Consider the following 19,520-nt stretch of genomic DNA (forward strand, 5'->3'; position numbering starts at 1 on the left):
AAGCTCAGTCAAAGGGGTTAAATTCAACTGTAAACCAGTTTCAGCCTAATTTGTGATGGCCATACAAAAGGAACCATCACTAGTGACCAAAATGGGATCTTTGAGAGGTCACAGTACTTCCCTGAACATGCACGAAATGTTAAGCTGTGTATATAAAACCACAGCATAGCAACTGTTGATATGAATTGATTTTTCAGTGGCAAGCAACGTAATGATTCACAAAGCATATTTTTCTTCTCACCACAGAATCACTTAATAAGCTTATGTGTGTTACCCAGCTGAGTTTACCTTATTATTTTATAATTACTTCATGCACCAGTTATATCCATTAAAATTTTTCTTTTTCAGATCTTCATCCTGGAACTTTAATAATAACTGTTAGAAGTGGTAACTTTTCCCTTAAATTTTCACTACATGTATTTCTGCATATACAAGTATCTTGTAGTTATCTTTTCAACATTAAATAATAGTAAGTTAAATTCTACAGACTTATATGTCAATGAAGTTGCCAGAAGTGTAACTCATGACCGAAACTGACCAGTTCTCTTCCTCAACACTTCCAATTTTATTTAGTTATATGAATTTTATTTAAATATTAATAACCAATTCTACTTTAAAAATGTTCAGGAAAGAGAGCATCTTTTCTTGCTTCTCTTTACTGCTTAGGGGAAAAATATGCCTTTTCTTTCTCTCAATGTTGAGGTTACTTCCTCAAATAGAACTGCTTCAATGGAGAGAATACATGTTATTTTTCAGAAAAAAATCATAGAAAATCACATTTGAAAGAATCCCAAATGACCATTTAGTCTGTCTATCTCCCTGCCCCAGGGTACTATCACTATCAACAGCAGTTACACAATTCTCAGGTAGTTTTTCTAACCTATTCTGAAGATGGACAATCTTCTTGGGCAACCTATATGAGTACTTCACCATCCTTGCAAAAAGAAATTTTCTCCCGAATGGCTAACCTAAACTTCATTTCTAGTTTAAACCTAATTTTGCCTCATCCTTTTGCCAGAGAATATGGAGACCATCTTTGCAGGAGCTGTTTGATCCCATGTGGGATTATGGGATCTGTCCTCCCACTGAAAGACTGTGTTTCTCTACAGCCCAGGGTAACATACTGTAGAAGGTTAATTCACAAAGGTAATATAGCTGTAAATAAATGTATTACAATATTCATAAAACATTGTTCACCCTTTAACTGTTCCTAAGATAAGGAACATTCCAAAGGACATTCCTGCAAATCAGTCTTCTTGTGTCTCTAGAAACAGCAATGACCAAGAAAATACATTTTTTTCATTGTAGATAGAATGAATCTAGCTTTTTATGGTGAAGTAACACCACGAAACAGCTGAAGTAGCACTAAAACTGCCCATGTGAGAAGAAGAATACCTCAAGGAAAGGTGCATATCATTGACTCTCCAATGCTGAAGGATTTTCACTGCATAGCCCTGTGTTGTGCCTGGCCTGTGGATAAATGTTGACCTTAGATAATGTCTGATTTCTCTATTTTCACAGGCATAGTAGCTACATAGGTGAAAAACTCATCAAAAACAATTTGTCAGATGGAACTTCCTTGGGTTTTTTGAGAAGGTAAATTGCTGTTCTTTACCATAAGGAGGAAAAAAAAAAAAAAAAAAAGTGAAATAATTCATTCCAAGCTCCTGCTCCAAAGTCACTTAAAAGTCCCTCCAGTTTTATTTATCCCATAATATATAAGAGCTTGGGAAGACTAAGCCTGAGCAAAAATTCTTCCTGCTCACTTCTCGACACTTCATTAAAAAGACCTGCAGAAAGAAGACTCCTCCTTGAGTGCAAATACTGAGGGAATGTCAGAGCATCCTCTATTTACTTCTGCACCTGCAAAGGAAAACTAAAATGTCTGAAGCCCCACCTTTTAAGAACCTTGTGAAACAATCTGGGAACCAAGCCAAAACCTACTCTCACTATATAAGACTCGGGAACAGGCAGGTATTTCCTCAGAGGCAGGTTGTTCGGTAGTTTCTACTGGACTTCCAGAAGATGGGTACAGGTGGTGGGATGCGAATACCACTATGGATATCAATACTAGCACTTGCCTTCGTACAGATCAAAGGTAGGAAGATTCACTTGCTTGACATTTTTACTGTTTTAAAGAGTTTACAATCTGCTTTGGAGTTTGAAATGTTTTTTTCTGGGCTTTGTGAAGCTAATGAACCTGTTAGCTTTATGCAAGATTTTCTTTTCTGTTACAAAAACTTTCCTTCCTAAAGAGAGGAAAATAACTGTCTTGAAAGCTTATATTGTAGTCCATGTTCTTATCCTATTTTCTCCAGTTGAAATCATGAATAGCTCCACTGAATTCAGTGGAACTCAGAACTTAAATTTCTACCAAAACTCGTCAAGATTTGCGTTTAGCTTTTGATATCCACTTCAAGGTGGTACAGCATTTCTAAATGCACAAACAAAAAGGTGCAAAAGTGGCTTTAGAAAGCAAGAAATCCATGGAGTCTGTCTGCATGCATTATTAAGAGTTTTGTTTGTTTGTCAGCTGATGATACAGTATTGAGAAAAAGTGATTTTGCTTGAAAAGCACTGGACAACAGATTTTAAAAGTTCATCTATTTGTGCACATGAGGTTGCAAAAAAGCTTAGAGCATAGGGTTGGGTTTTGATGGGGCAAAAACAAATGGAGTTGCCTTTAATATTCCAAGAGGGCACTTAATACTCACAGATGAGTGGAAATCTTTTTACATATATTTCACGTGATAGTTTCCCTTAAAGTTTAAGGTAAGAGTGTTAGGTTTTAGTGCATTTTGATCTCAGACACAGATCCTATGGTGTTATTTTACTTTTTTCCTACTTTCAGGTAGTTCCACACTAACTTATGTTAAAAAGTGGTAGTGTCAAAGAATAGCCCATCAAAAGATTAGCTGTAGCATTACCACACCATGCAATGGAAATGGGTATCTGAAATGAATATGGCAGGCGTCAGTGTTGGTGCCATACAGTATGTGGAAAGAGAAGCAAAAAGTTCTCTGAGGCTAGGCAGTGGACAAGAGAAACCCAGAAGCACTGAATAGCTCATAGCTTATGAACAGGCACAATGTGTCCTTCCAACACCAGCTGCAGACCCCCAGGTGGTGCAAAAAGGAAGGGACTTAAGGAGCTCTCTGCAGGTCTGGTTTCAACATTAGCTCCTCTAGCGGTGATCCCCACTGACTGCCCTTGTAGGATGCAGCAGAGGGTGAGCCTGCCTTGTCGGTTTTCCCCAGCCAGCACTGCCTCCCCTGCATCACCCTCTGATGAACTAAGCGGTGCATTAAAAGCCCCTCTGGCCCCTGCAGATCTTGTATGTATTCCTATTCTAATAGGAACACATACATTTTTCATTCCATTCCAGTGGAATCAAAATCAAAAGTCACAAATGTATCTATTGGAAAGATCTACTTTTTCTGTGTGGACTTCTCCTACTGCTGCTTATTACGAAAAGTGCCTGAAAGTGTAAAATACAGAGTAACTTTGGCTTTCAGTGAGAGAGGACAGAGATCAGTCCTCTAACTCTAAAATTAATCCTTTCTGTACAAAAGGGACCTATTTTTAAAGCCCTCTGGCTAGACTAAGGGGTTTACTGATGCTTAAAGCACACACTAATCATAAAAAATAAGAAAATGAAGCCCTTTATCTGAAAAGCTTCTAAGGGCATCCAGGGGTATTGTGACAATAATGGAATAAGAATCTGCCCAAATTATCACAGGCGTGTTTTTGGTGGCTTCTCTGAAGTAATTCATTACCCAAAAAAAAAAAAAAAGAAAAAGAGCTGAAGTTGTGGTTTATGGCCATCATGGTTGCATGTAGCACAGGTCCTGATGCAAATCTGACTTCTTATACATGAAGATAGCTTTGCAATTTTTGATATACTGACTGTTGCATGCTTAAACAGATATAATTGAGAAATGATGAGGGAACTCTAGAAAATTATACAGTAACATTTTCCTCCTACACTCTGTTTGATGTAGTTCAAGCCCAGGATGATGAACAACAAACAAAATCGAACTATGTTTCTCCATCCATCCTGCAGCGACAAAAAAGTAAGTATTTTCATGCTGATCTACTTCTAAGATTTTGTCCCAAATGAAATGGAGCAATAATAAGATTACTAGAATCTTCTCATTCCTAGCTAGAACATCCTTTCCCTTCTTTCCCCTGCCCCAACCCCCTCCAACAAAAAAAGAAGGAGGGGAGGAGAGAAATTCTCTGTACAATATATGCAATTCTCAGTCGATGTCTGACTGCTCTGAACTGGAGAACTTCCTCTGAGATCTGGCCCAGTGGATCTAGGCTACTGATACGATACAGTTCTCTAATCTTTAACTTCATGAAAAGTACATATCTTCTATCTAAAAGTGTGTTTTCAGAAGAGGTGTGTATATATATACGTATCACCAAGGTACTTGGATAGTAGGTAAAAAAGATACATTTGTTATGCTGTGTCAACATGACCGCATTACTCGTGAGAGAATAAGAAAACTGCAACTACCTTAAGCATTAGAATAATTCAGCACTACAAGATCATGCATGACACATAACTTTACAGAGCAAACACCACAAATGTACACAGCAAAATAAGAGTGAAAGGATACAATGCCGACTGGTATATTAGTGGTGGCAGGCTGAAACAATTAATGATTAAGACTGCTCTGCAATCTGTAACTTGTGAGGTCACTAGCTGGCAACTAAAATAGTGATAAACCCAAACTGGAAGTGAACCACAAATTATTTAATAATGAGTACATTTAATTATTGGAACAGATTGTCAAGGAAGGTAATATTTGCGCTTCTCCTCAAAATCCTTATATCAAGATTAAATGAGATTGTCCTTCTAAAACATGTATTTGTCTTAGTGTTGTTTTTTCTTCTAAATACAGAAGTCAATGACTGATGTTGCACAATCTACAGTTTGGAAGTCATCAAATTCTATGATTTTGATATTTTCAAGGGAGAATCTGCATCAGTTCCTCAGACTCTCGTGTTAAGAAAATCACATTGCAGGTTCTCTAAGTATTCTATCCCTTTCATTACTGGATCCAAAGAGAAAACACTGGATTTGGACATAGAAAATTTAGGGCTGGATCCTACCAATAGAAGTCTTTGCATGAAAAGTACATGATAAAAGTTTCTCAGAATTTAAAAAGTTTCTCAGATTTAAAAAAAAAATCTGCTTAGAGTTGGTTATGCAAACATACATGTCTCAGCACAAAGGAAGATAAAAGCTTCATAAAATACTAGCTCCTATTTCTCATCCTCAGCTTCTAATATTCTTCAGTAACTTTCTGCTCCTAGGTGTACTGAGTGTCAAAGGTTCAGACATAGACATTAGCACCACTTTTTTTGCATTGTTGAACACTGTGCTTTAAGGATCAGATTGGTGTTTTTGAGTTCAGAACGTCAGGGCCAGCATCAGATGTGGGTCTTGGACAAACGACGGAAGAAAGTACTACAGCCAAAGAGCATTGTCTTTGGCATTTGGTTGTTAGTGAAATATACAGAAAGAACACAAAGCACTATGTAAAAACCATCATTAAAACTTTGTAGAAACTTACCCCTATAGTGTAACTAGTACTAGCAAATGTTAATCACTAAGAGATAGGTAATCTCTAAAAGTTTTTAGTATTTCTATTAAGATTAAACTTAGCAATTTTTCTCCCTTAGATTTTCCACCAGCTTCAAAATCGCAAGAAGTGACAATCATTCCACCATTTCAAAACACATTGACATTAAAAGGTAAGTTAAACAATCTGTCATGGTTCAGGTATTCACACAGGTGATCATGGAGTGGCTGAAGAGATTAATAAATCGTGTAAGATCCCTTAGCATAATAGAATAAAAAATGAACATGAAAAGTAGTCAGTTTATCAGGTAACAAGGATAATCTAGATGTGACTCCAGCACTCAGCCTATATTTTGTTAATATGATTCAGCTGTTAAAAAAATTATATATATCTAAATATAATACTTGGATAAATCACACACCGTACTTCTATTAAAGAGAGGGAACTATTCATGTGTTCAAAAGACTGGTGAGACACCTTATTTAGGGTATAGTGTACAATTCTGACTAGCCATGTTGAAGCAGGGTGAGTCTAAATCTGGAAGGATGCAGAGAGGGACTGTGAGGATAACTAGGAAGATAGAAGAGCCTGCTTGTAAGGAAATACGGACTGAAAAGAGATAAGTGACTCCTATAATGAGTGGGGGGAAGAGCAGTGAGGTGGAACCCCTTCAAGGTGAAGTGTAATACTGGCAGAAGAACAACCAGGCATACATGAGACAGGAATATGTTTTGGAAGATGCTGGCAAAAGTCTTCCAGCCATTTAAAGAGTGTGGCTATGAGTGGCCTTCCCTAGTAGGAGTACCATCTATTTTTAAACTAAATTTAAACTGGTTTTATGGTGAAACTTTAGAACTTCATAAATTTAGGAAAGGATTTATAGAATATTGCTGTCAGCAGAACCAGAGCACTGGGCACAGTCACCCAGGAGGTCTCTTCTGATCTTAGGCCCTATACTGAACTAAATAAATAACAGATTGATAAACCAACAGTTCGACGAGAAGGAAAACAAAAGATGGGCTTTTGGACAGAGGCTAGTAAAAGAAATAGAAGGGGAAAAGCAACTAAAGGGAGGGTTTCTACAGCAAATTACAGAAAATTCTTACTGCTTATTTTGAATCCACAGCTGGCAACCCTTCTCACAATGGCCGGGTGTGCAGCACATGGGGTAACTTCCACTTCAAGACCTTTGATGGAGACATCTTTTACTTCCCTGGGGTCTGCAATTACATCTTTGCATCCAACTGCAAATCTTCCTATGAGGACTTCAACATCCAGATCAGGCGTACAATGGTGGAAAATGCTACCATGATCACTCATGTCATCATGAAGCTGGAAGGAGCAGTGATTGAACTGACCCGTGGCTCTGTCCTGCTTGATGGCAAATTGTATGTTCATAACTTGAAACTGCCATCATTGTTCTTGCTCCCAGTGGGCTCTTTGAGCGAGCACCCCTTTCCCTCCTCTGATCTCACATTTTTCCCAAGCAGCTGGTGGGCTCAGGTCTTTCCTGAATTATCAACAAAAATAAGAGTGCCTGATTAAGCTAATTGCTACTTCTGAAGATTATCCCTGTGTCCAGTTTGTTCAGATGAGCTATATCCCAGATGCTGCCCCACTGCTACAATAATGTATGTTTACAACTGAGTCTATAAACTGGATTCAGCCAAAGTGTTAGGTTTTTACACTCTTTAGTTTCTACTTCACATTATTTCTACCAGAGCAGGATCTTTGAGAGGAATTTTTGATGGCTTTTGCCCTTGCATTGAACAATATGCAGTTAAGTAGTGACTGCAGCTTGTACCTGCACTCATTTAAAATGAGCCTCTCTGGAAATTTGCTATCTATGCAGCAAGGGTAGCACTGACTTTGGCACAGGGTGTGAAACCTGCCCAAGAGGCTGGGTCAATATTTGAGCAGATATCCCACAGCGAGTTGTGTATGATAGCAGCTATGTACAGTGAGCTAGTCTAAAGGTTATCTTGATACACCTTTGTGAATGGCACTCATGCCACAGAAAGCCTAAAGAGTCTATCCCTTTATTATCAAGGGCTTTAAGGAGTAAATAGCAATATCGTGAAGCATACTGCCTGCAAAACAGAACCTCCCTGCAGTTTTCTGATCAATACAACTAAAGACACATGCCAACATTCTACCTAGCAAAACACCATTAACAGAGATAGCCAAAAGGAACAGCAGGGAAAGCAAGACTGATCAATTTGCACAATGAGAAGCAATTGTACAGGAAACAGACAAAACACTTGTGATGTCTGTATTTAGTTACTGCTCTAATTTCCTCACCTATGCATGTCAAAGCTTCTCAAAATGAATGACAAAGGATATCAGTGTGGATCTGCAATGGATATTCTGGCCCTACCTCAGCTGAATTACAGTGATCTTTCCCCAGGGTTCAGATGCCCTACAGCCATATGGGAGTCTTAATAGAGAGAAGTAACAGCTATTTGAAAGTTTCTGCCAAGATAGGACTGACTTTCCTTTGGAATGAAGAGGATGCCCTTCTGGTAAGAGAACATCCAAAATTTGGCAGAAGGCATGTATTTTGAAAATAGGCTATTTACATCTTTGCAGTCTTCATTAACCAGGCAGGCATTAGTTACTTTGGGATTTGTGTCCATTTTTAGTGTATTGCTCTGTCTTCCAGTCTTCTCCCAATTGCCCTTCTTTTTTTTTTCCCCATCAAGCTCAGCTCAGGATCAAAACGAGACCTCTAGTAACCTGGTTTAGTGGTGGCCTTGGCAGTCCTGGGGTAACGGTTGGACTTGATGATCTTAAATGTCTTTTTCAACCTAGTTGATTCTGCGAATAGACCCCCAATGATAACATTCCCACACCACAGTGAAGTACTCCTCTGATTGCAGAACTGGCAATGTGCTGACGTTCATTGCCCCAGGGCTAGGATAAGACCGAGTTTTTCTTGGCGGTCACTGATCTTTCCAGTGGTGCCTACCTTGTTATCACACAACAACCACATAACACAGTCTGCACAGAATACATATATCAACTTTTGAGTACATAAGCAATATTGATGTAGTCTGTGTTCCTAAAAATCAAGGCTGACATTACTATGAACTTAAGCTCTTTCCTCATTTCTTTTAGGTGGAACTAGATAAGAAATATGCCAATCAAACTTGTGGACTATGTGGGGACTTCAATGGAATTCCAGTCAGCAACGAATTTATTTCAGAGAGTAAGTAATAAAAAGCATTACTAAGTATTGGTGCTCTATTTTTCTTTCTCTTAGAGGTATACTGTAACATAGTTATGGATCGCATTGACGGCAAAATTAGTGACACTTCTTTATGTATTTCTATGATGTCAGGACTTTGAGATGTATTAGATCGCTTCCATCACTTAAATCTTTTAAGACCTGCCACATGCAACTTTCTATGTGTTTTCAATAGTTAGGATCCAGTTCCTTGTATAATTTATTCACCACCTTTTGCCTTTCATATTATAGTGATATTATTTGGTAATCACTATTCATGTCATAGCTGGTAGTGTCACAAAAGAAAATATCTCCATGCAAAAGCCTGTAAAAAAAGTAAATATTATTCTAATATTTGGACTGCTTTTTACAGAGACAAAGCTGACTCCCATACAGTTTGGGAATAGACAGAAGATTGACGGACCCACAGAGCAGTGTGCTGATCCTGTTCCTTCTGCTGTTCTAATGAACTGCTCAGCTGAATTTGTAAGAACTCCTCTCTCAAAATTTGTTTTCTCAGTATAAAATACATTCTCTCTGTCTTTAGAGAAAATTTGTTGGAACTGGGAAAAATATAACATGAATATGACTCAACCGTAGGTCCAGAGAGAAAAATTTTCTAAATTTAGTTTTTTATTCTTTGCTAAAGTGAATGCCAAAAAGTTTCATTACCCTTCAGAGAAGACTGGATATTTTCATGGAAGAGAAATTCATTGAAGATGTCTTAATGTAAAGAAACCGTATAATGCTTGGGAAATCACCTGAGCTGAAAGTAACTCAAGGTACAGGAAGATACGGGAGTTAATCAAAGGAGTCCTACATGTACTTGCCCTATTGTTAGACTTTTCCTTAAGCATCTGCCTATAGCTACTCTTGGACAGGTTTTGGACTAGATGAACCTTTGATTTGTTCTGCTACCTGCCTTAACAATTAGTTTCATATTTTCTAAAACTTGTTTTACTTTATTTTCACTTCTAGGCTTCTATCTGTGAGACAGTATTAACCAGTACAGCATTTACAAGCTGTAATGCACTTGTGAATGTTCAGGACTACATTGAAACTTGCATACAAGACTTATGCCACTGTGATAGCTCTATGGCTGACTTCTGTATGTGCAACACCTTTGCTGAATACTCCCGGCAGTGTGCTCATGCAGGTGGACAGCCTCTGAACTGGAGAACCTCAGAACTGTGTCGTAAGTATCTTGGGAAGGGACTTTTATCTGTCCTTGCTACCTGTATCTAGTAACCTTCAAAGATGTGAATTATTTTTTTTTTACAAAGAAGCCCACCATTTAAAGATGCATGTAATTTTCATTAAATCAGCTTTAACCTGAAGACTTCGGAAATAGGGAAGTTTAGAGGATTTTGCATTATTAAGGGTTTTCAAAATATACCAGAAAGTCTGAAATGTTGCGGCCTCCACTTGGATCAGGATTCCCCTTTATATCTTGACAGAAAACAATCCAAATTACAAATACCGTTTTCTCAACATTTCAAAAGAAAAGTTGGCATTATAATACTTTTTCTACTTTCAGCCAAATCATGTCCTTTCAACATGCAATATCAGGAGTGTGGCTCCCCCTGCTCTGACACATGCAGCAACCCGGAACGATCTGCACTTTGTGAAGATCACTGTACAGATGGCTGCGTCTGTCCTCCAGGCAAGCTTATTTCCTGCCCTCTTCTCATAACCAGAACCACCATAACACCTGTACACATTTAACAACTTTCCTACTCTTGTCATTCTCACATCACCGTTGTTATTATATCATCAAACTAATAACTACATTTCTTCCTCGATACACAAGCACCATTTCTATTGAGATTACTAAAACTACCCTTTTAAATGATAAATGTGTCTGAGACATGTACATAATGACTGAACTGAGAATAAGATACTCCATCCCTAACAATAAGGGTATGTCTTCTATTCTCAGCATCCCTATTCAGTTCACAGAAAGTACATAATATATAATCACACTTTACCCGCAATGATAACTCCTGGTGTTAATAGAGCTGCATCTGGTTTCCCAAATTACAAAACCCTTTCTGCCCAGTGCTGCATGTCTAAACAAGGAGCTGAGAGAGCACTAGGCAGTGTGTAAAATCTGGCACTTCAGAGAATTATGTATGAGAACTGAGTATCAGTACAAGACAAACCACACTTATTTCTGGGACTGAGAATTGTTGCTGTCGTGAGTGACTCCATAGTAGGATCTTCACTCCTTGCAGCTCTTCTGCCCATCTTTCCTAATGTCCTGCAGAATCCACCATCACTTTTTTTGTATAATTGCATTGACTTCTCTTAGATAATCCTCTGCCTTTGGGTATAAAACTATTTACTGTACAAACAGTATATGTACTGTTACATATGTCCCTGGGCAATCTTACAAATGGTTCATTTATTCCACCTCATTATCTAGCAATTTTAATCCTAATTCCATTCTAACGAAGCCCACAACAGAAAGGTATTTCCCTACAGGTCTCTTTTGATCACTCTAAGATTTTAAATAGGCTTCAATGGAATATAGCCCTTCAATCCCTACATTGTTTATGTCCTATTATTTTTTAGTATTTTCTATTCATTTTTCTGTGCAATACAGAAGAAATTGAATGTATGCTTTCAGGCATACAGACAGATACAGGCTCTGAAGTGCAAAGTAAGAATAACAGACCATTTCTTTCCCTAGGAATGGTATTTGATGATATTAATGGTGCTGGCTGCATTCCCCGTAAAGAATGTCATTGTACCTACGAAGGTGAAACTTATGCTCCTGGTGCCTCCTTCTCATCTAAATGCAGATCATGGTAACATACTCCCTTTCTCATACTTCTTTTTTATAGGTGCATTACCTGAACTTTTTGAAGACAGGGAAAAATTACTAATTTCCCTTTAAAAATAAATGAGGAACTACATATCAGCTGAAGAAGTTCTTTACTGTGAGGGTGGTGAGGCACTGGAATGGGTTGCCCAAAGAAGTGGTAAAAGCTCCATCCCTGGCAGTGTTCAAGGCCAGGTTGGACAGAGTCTTGAGTGACATGGTCTAGTGTAAGGCGTCCCTGCCCACGGCAGGGGCCTTGGAACTAGATGATCTTAAGGTCCTTTCCAACCCTAACTATTCTATGATTCCATGATTACACATTTTTAGAGGATACTTACATCTCTGTTTTCTCCAACACTTGGAAGCAAATATTTGAGTTTAGATATAGGCACTCCATTTTCAAGACCAATCAATCAAAAGAAACAATCAAATTCAAATATTGGAGGTGTTTAAAAATGTGAATTACTGTGTTATAGCCTTTGTAGCACTAAAGTGTAATGCTAGGATGCTCATGGAAATACTATGGAGGCTGTGACATTTAGGGATATATTGCATTAGGCAGAGTGGGAGATCACATTTGAGAGGCATGTTTGACAGATATATGTTTTTTCAGTATCACTATAAGTACTGAAGTATTATTGCATAAGTGTAGGTACATTTACTTATCTATCTACAAATACAAGAACCACAAACACGCATGTTATATTTCAAGAAATACTTAACATGTCTGAAGCTTGAGCCATACTAATGAGATGAGGGGCAATCTTTCATATGCAGCAGAATGGATGCCAGGTTCACCAGGACTGAAATCTGTACAAAGACTGGAAATGAACAGCAATATATAAAAAAATCATCATTAATATAAATGTGCCTGCCCCATACTCATTCTGAGATTCCAAAGCAATGTTGGTTTATTTCACAGTATGATCAATGCCTCAAGAGGAAAATTAAAGCATCAATTGTCCTTTTTGTCTCTTATTTCACTTACACTTGCATTACCCAAAGTTACTGAATGCCTTCTTCATTTCAGTACCTGTGCTGGAGGTGAATGGTCTTGTGTCACCCAGTCATGCCATGGAACTTGCAGTATTGAAGGAGGCTCCCACATCTCAACATTTGATGAGAAATATTATTCCTTCTTCGGAGACTGTAGTTATGTCCTAACCAAGGTAAAAATGAGTCACAATCCTTGCTAAAGAAATATGCTAAAGGAAAGTGTTTTTATCATATATAATGTTTTTTTGATTAAAACTGGCAATCACATCACTAAATAAACATAATGTAGTAGTTTTGTATTCTTTGATCATCATCTAAGAATTGCAGAGTTTTTAGGTTCCATGAAACAATCTCCATGCTTCTCACCAATTTTTTAATTAAATATTTCCTGTCTGGTGTTTTATAACTACTTCTGAGGAATGCATTTATTATGTCCATTGGTACTGTCCTTTTTGTCACAGTCCTTATAGTTCAATGGCTTATTTCTTTAACAGTATTTGTAATGGAATTATTATACAGAATTCATGTGAGAAGAGTTATTTCATTAAGATGATCAACCTTCGAAACAGTCTTTACCAGCAAACATAGAAGACCCTAGAGTTTAAAAGCAAAAAAGCTAGGAAGTCATACATGTATTCTAAAACCTGAATTAGGATTTGATGATTTACTTACTTAGAAAAATACCTAAGATTTACTGGAGGTTTTAGTTTAGTAGAGACTGAATTCTGAGTAGATACATCTAAAATAAAGACTACAGGTTTGCATATTTCAGAACCCTAGGTATATTTGTCATCTATCTGTAGTGGATGAGTGATATAAACAATTTTTGTAAATATTAAATAAAATAAAATCTGTTCTCAGAAAGATCAAACTGAATGATACCAAGAAAGAGAATTAAAAAAACAAAACAAAACAAAACAAAATAGACATTAGCTAGAATGAGGTAATTTAGAAATAGATTAGACTAAAGCAATGAAACTTTCTGATGAGATTCACAAGCACTGGGCTCGATCCAGAATGGAAGCATAGATCAGGCTTACACATTAAAGTCCCTTTTTGGCACCAACATGTAAAATTAGATTCTCAGAGGCTGTAGAGGTACAGAAAAATCCTAAATTTGGACACAAAAGGTCAAGAAGCCCATAATTATAACACTAAATTTCCAGATGGCTGTAATTCTGCATCTCAGCTGTTCTCAATTTCATCTTCATTACACCACGAAAGTGATAAGACACATCAAGAATCACAGCCTTCTGCATGTTTCCCTGTAACATCTTGGCCATTAGGCACACTTTGAATATAGCTTGCAGGTCACAGTCCTATGAAAATCAGACCTGAGAGAAAAAATTTGAATTTTTGGCCTTATTTGATAGCTTAGTGAATGGTGATTTTAGCACAATTTCTTCCTATGAGAGGATATTTAAATTCATATTTCCTACCTGTTAAAATAATGTCCAAATTACCAGGTTCTTTGATAATTTATTCAGTGCAGAAGAGACTGGAAACAATTTCTTTCCTCCCCCAGGTAAACACCATAACCAATGGGCAAGAAAGGCACGCTTCCTTCTTCTCTAGCATATTAAACTAGTATTACCTAAATATTAGCAAGTTTGAATGTTCAGCTTGGTATGTCTAACTTGCCTTTGAATGTCAGAAGTAAAGGATAGTGACTTGGTGACTGTATACATATGCGTAAAAACACATGAGCAGGAAGAAATGGAATATGGAATATAAAATATAAAGTGAGTCAGAAGACTCACTTTACTAAGAACACTATTTAAGTGTGAACCTCTTTAACATAACGGTATTTTAATTTTACAAATCCTTTCAACAATGTATTTTGTTATTTTCTTCTAGCTCTGTGATAGCAATGAATTCACTGTTCTGGGAGATATCTACAAGTGTGGCCTGACTGACACTGAGACATGCCTAAAGGGTGTAACTGTCAGCCTCAGTGGAGGACAAACTGTAAGTAGGAAATGTAGACACCTACATTCTGCTGAGATGTTTTCAAAGCTTAATAGACAAGTAGTGCAAATGACACACAACAGCACAGACGGGAAATCTGCAAAGATTTTTTTGTTTTTTCTCATTTGTACATTATTCAAAGAAAACTTAAGAACAAAGTAGCTACACTGGAGCCCAAGATCCTAATAGTTATCTGTCATTTAGTTATCTCTGGGCTTTTGATTATTTATTTTGACAGTCAGTGGACCACAATAATAAAGATTAGAGAAATAGTATAGGAATCAGAACACCATCACAGTCTCCCTCATTTTTTATTTTTTTTTTTTTGTTTATCCTAGATAGAAAACATTTACCTTTCCTAAATAAATTTGATAACCATTGCCTTTTCTTGTGGACAGAACATTGTGATCCAGCCTTCTGGCAGTGTATTTGTGAACATGATCTACACACAGCTGCCATTCTCTGCAGGTAAGTTCCTCTGCAAGACTTCTGTAGTGTTTCTTGGTTTTGATTTTAAAATGTTATTACATCAGTTAAACTAAAGCAAATTTTTACCTTTGGTTACACTGCAGCAAATTCAAGGTACTCCAATAGTGCACAATCTCTCATTTTTTATAGTAATAGGGTTTGCTTACTCAACTCTTACAATTTTAGCAAAATTTTGGAATAATTCTAGCAATATCTAATTAAATGGAGGTTCAATTCAAGTAAATAGTATCACTGCACACTTCCAGATTCAAATACTGCCGTAAGAGAGGAAAGAAAAATTCTGATATTCAAAAGAACTCCAATATCTCAAGTTGTTTGGTTCCCTGTGTTCCCTCTGTCCCTTTATTTGGTGCACATTCATCATTGGAGAGTTCCTTCCATGTCAGTTCTTCTCAGATACTACTGCACCTGAACAGAAAGCAAACCATGGTTGGAGTCTTTTAAATAGCAACAGAAGTGTGTGTTCTTCCCCTTATTTTAAAACACCTAGCAGAAAGTGGAGGGTTTTAATACGTTTGCTGTTTAGGGTAAAGACAGTCTGTTATGGTGCTGGATTTGGAATCCTGTATAGATAATTTCCCCCCATTTCTTCAGATATTAAGATCCTATCAAACACAGCTATAGAATCTCTCTACCTAATGAACAGTTATTTCAACTGCCCATCACATATGAAATTATAACTCTTCTGTTCTTATGACCCTAGCAAATGTCACCATCTTCAGACCATCATCTTTCTTCATCATTCTGCAAACGACCTTTGGTCTTCAGCTACAGGTTCAGCTCGTGCCCCTCATGCAACTTTTTATAGACTTAGACCCATCACATAAAGGGCAGACCTGTGGTAAGTGATCCTATCGTAACGACTGCCTTCAGTATGCTTAATTCTGTAGGAGACTTTCACAACCCATCTGTCTCCTTTTAGGTCTCTGTGGTAACTTCAATGACATGCAGACAGATGATTTCAAAATCACCAGTGGTGTAGTAGAGGGTACTTCAGCTGTCTTTGGCAATACTTGGAAAACACAGGCCAATTGTCCTGATGTTGAAAATACCTTTGAGGACCCCTGTACTGTCAGCATACAAAATGGTAAGCTCGCTAGATAGAAACCTTTTCTCTTCTCTTCTAAGATGGGAAGAAGGAACAAGCTGATCAACCACAAAGCACTTAGCCAAAATAACAGTGGACCATTTGCATGCACACTATTTTCCTCAACAGACACTAGAAGTTTTTGATTAATAAATAATAACTAGGATAATATTATGGATCTTCAAAAATATTCCTTTGGATGAAGAAAGCAAGTGTTTTTGCCAGCTTACTTAAGAGAAAATGGAACCATACAGTGTATCAGTGATCCATTCCTGGAAAGGACTGATTGTCATGCAGGAAAAAAAGCTGTACATATCCCCACTGAAGTTTGCACTCCGCATGATTCTTCCACTGTTAAACTGAGAACCAGACTTACAGTTCAGAGCTTTGTACCTCTCAGGCTCTATTTCAGCTACTGAAATACATAATTTTTGAGAATTCACAAGCCACTCTTCTGTTTACTGAGATGAACTGGCATATTTTCAATTCACAACGTGAACCTCTTTTTCAAAATTCAGCTAACCATGTCTTAGTTTATTCCACGACAACTACCATGAACTAAGAGTATCCATTTTACGAAGAGTTTGTATTTCTGTATACAGGAAGTGAAAGCCTGTTTGTGTTTCAGCAAATGAAGAGCTGAATTCTATTGTAAACTTCAGCTTCTGCAATTTGCCTGCAGGAAGTATGGTTACATTGATACAAGAGTTTGGACAATGAAGTGCAACAGAAATTCTTATCATGTTTTCAATTCACAGACCAGTATGCTCAGCACTGGTGTGGACTACTCTCTGATACCATGGGACCTTTTGCTGAATGTCACTCAACAGTGAATCCAGAAGTTTACCAGAAGGTACTTGGCCTTTAACTTTTTCCCATTTAAAAGAAAAAGACTCAGATTTCTGATATTAACCCCTGAGAGAATAACTTGCCAATTCAGAGGAGATGCATTCATGATAATTCTTTTCAAGCCAAGGGTTTGTTTTTATCTAAACACCATAATAATTACTCCTTTGTAAAGGTATCTTTCCTTCCATTCCTGGGAGGATAAATTTAACAGGCATATTCCTGCTGCCCTATTTTTAGGTACTAACCTAAATGCCTAACCTATGACCTTGAACTCCCTGGACTTCTTACCAGATCAAAAGTTAAAAGCTGTCCCTCCTGAGATATAAGGAAAGCTTTAGTCAGAATCTTAACTAGCACTTCACTTAGTTGCTCTGAACTGCTCTAAGAAAGTTTTTGCATATATCCAAGACAAGGCAAGAAACACATGCAAGAAGCAGCAAAAAGATTTAGATAAGATGTGAACAAAAATGTTCAAAGAATTCAAGGTGATGAAGCTCTGGAACAGTCTGGGAACTTTACAAAGTCTCCCTGTTATTAGTAACCTGTAAGATTATAATAACATCTTCTGGATGAAACATCTTCTGGAATGACAATATTTTAGTGACCTTGCCTGGCATAGCAACACATTAAATGACTTCTTCTTTTCTTCATTCCTCTGAGGCAGAGAGCCCAAGCATCTAAGCCTAAGTCCCAAAGTTGGAAAATCTATCAACACCTGAAAAAATTAAAACATAACAAGAAAAAGAAAAAACAGTTTAAATATGTGGACCTCTAGTTACTCTCTCCTTGCAAAGAATCTCTTCTAAAGTGCTCAATGAAATCTTCAAATGAAAAACACGCATATGTTTACTTACGCATATGGCTTACACTCACTTTTAGCTCTAACAAACATGGCAGTATAATAAGTATAAGCGCCATGGTTTTGATATGACAATCTGATGATCATATGTCATCCTCTGTCTCTAGAACTGCATGTTTGACACTTGTAACTGTGAGAAGAGTGAGGTCTGCATGTGTGCTGCCCTTTCCAGCTATGTCAGGGCCTGTGCTGCTAAAGGAGTTCTCCTCACCGGCTGGAGGAGCAAAGCCTGCAGTAAGTTCTACTTTCCTTTCCTCTTGAAAAATGGACATCCAGAAAGTCCCACACAGCAGCTTTCAGGGATTCCCACAGTAAACTGTGTTAAACTGTGTTTTCAGTATAGCATCTATTTTCAACAATTTAAGGAAGAAGGGAATACCATAAAAGACAAGCAGTAAGCAATATAAAAGAGAGGCTTTTTTAGATTACTTGCTCAGAACCAGCAAAAGCAACATGGACCTCAATACGCTTGCAATAGGCATAAGTAGGGTGTTTCTAATTTACTTTGACAAAAAATATAAAAATAGCAATGAAATAAAAACACAGTATGAATTAATATAATTGAGCTTTTTAATTTTTTTAACCTGGACAAAATATTTGTATTTGTGACACATTTAGAGCAGGAAATTCTGCTCTAACAGAAAAAAAATAAAAATTTACACTTCTGAGGATATCAGTAAAGCACACGTAGATACATTGCCATGTTTATCATATATACTTTACCTCAAATACTGCATTTATACCTACACTGATTCTTAAATTAACAACAAATGTAACTCACTTTTTTACTCTCAAGCAAAATACACCACCTTGTGTCCGAAATCCTTGGAGTACGCTTACAATGTCAATTCCTGTCAACCCACCTGCCGGTCTCTGAGTGAGCCTGATGTCACATGCAACATCAAGTTTGTCCCAGTTGATGGCTGCACCTGCATAAATGGAACCTATATGGATGAAAGTGGCAAATGTGTGCCTACTTCTAGCTGTCCTTGTTACTACAAAGGAATGCCTCTGTCTACTGAAGAAGTTATTCATGACAATGGTGTTGTGTGGTAAGAGATTTATAAACAAAAGAATGAGATTGGATATAGGTAGTCATGAAACTATATATACATTATGCAGTCTATTCAAATTAAATGCATTTCTCTCCCCAAAAGTTTCAATTAAAAAAAAAAAAAAAAATCACAGATCCTTAAAAACTGCTAGGGCTATTCATGTTTGGAAGATTGTACTTAGACCGCTACAGGAAATCAACAAACCATGCTGTGGTGGGTTATTCTTGTCTAACAGCAACTCCTACCCAGTCAGTCAGTCACTCACTCACTCCCCACCACACATTTCTTATCCATGACTGCAAACAACTTGTTCCATGGTGAAAGATGCTTAAGAATCCCATTACAGAGTATTCCTGTTATGAATGGAATCTGAACTATTCTGAAGGACAGCTCTTAACATGGCAAATGGAAAGAGCAAACCCATCTTTTTATAGAATATATTTGTCTTTTGGTCTGCTCTAATATAAAATATCTTTGAACAATAGAAACTATTCTGATAAAGGACACATTTTCTCTGCTTTATCACACAGTAATTTTTCATTATTCCAAATTTATTAGGAAACAGGTGGAAAC

At 37.3% G+C, this 19,520-nt stretch overlaps 1 protein-coding gene across 1 annotated transcript in view; it reads left to right on the plus strand.

Moving 5' to 3' along the window:
- The first annotated feature begins 1,995 nt into the window (after positions 1-1,995).
- Positions 1,996-19,520, plus strand: part of LOC115606393 (mucin-5AC-like) — a 55,943-nt gene continuing 38,418 nt past the window's right edge. The window contains exons 1-18 of the mRNA XM_030482235.1: positions 1,996-2,098; positions 4,002-4,073; positions 5,695-5,766; positions 6,721-6,982; positions 8,002-8,116; positions 8,712-8,802; positions 9,194-9,306; positions 9,799-10,015; positions 10,358-10,483; positions 11,513-11,630; positions 12,675-12,813; positions 14,498-14,608; positions 15,007-15,076; positions 15,801-15,938; positions 16,020-16,184; positions 16,943-17,037; positions 18,000-18,126; positions 18,689-18,944. Coding sequence (XP_030338095.1) covers positions 2,026-2,098; positions 4,002-4,073; positions 5,695-5,766; positions 6,721-6,982; positions 8,002-8,116; positions 8,712-8,802; positions 9,194-9,306; positions 9,799-10,015; positions 10,358-10,483; positions 11,513-11,630; positions 12,675-12,813; positions 14,498-14,608; positions 15,007-15,076; positions 15,801-15,938; positions 16,020-16,184; positions 16,943-17,037; positions 18,000-18,126; positions 18,689-18,944 — 2,360 coding nt within the window. The 5' untranslated portion in view covers positions 1,996-2,025. The remainder of the gene's footprint in view (positions 2,099-4,001; positions 4,074-5,694; positions 5,767-6,720; positions 6,983-8,001; positions 8,117-8,711; positions 8,803-9,193; positions 9,307-9,798; positions 10,016-10,357; positions 10,484-11,512; positions 11,631-12,674; positions 12,814-14,497; positions 14,609-15,006; positions 15,077-15,800; positions 15,939-16,019; positions 16,185-16,942; positions 17,038-17,999; positions 18,127-18,688; positions 18,945-19,520) is intronic.

This window comes from Strigops habroptila, chromosome 4 (assembly GCF_004027225.2).
Source record: "Strigops habroptila isolate Jane chromosome 4, bStrHab1.2.pri, whole genome shotgun sequence".
Lineage (NCBI taxonomy): Eukaryota > Metazoa > Chordata > Aves > Psittaciformes > Psittacidae > Strigops > Strigops habroptila.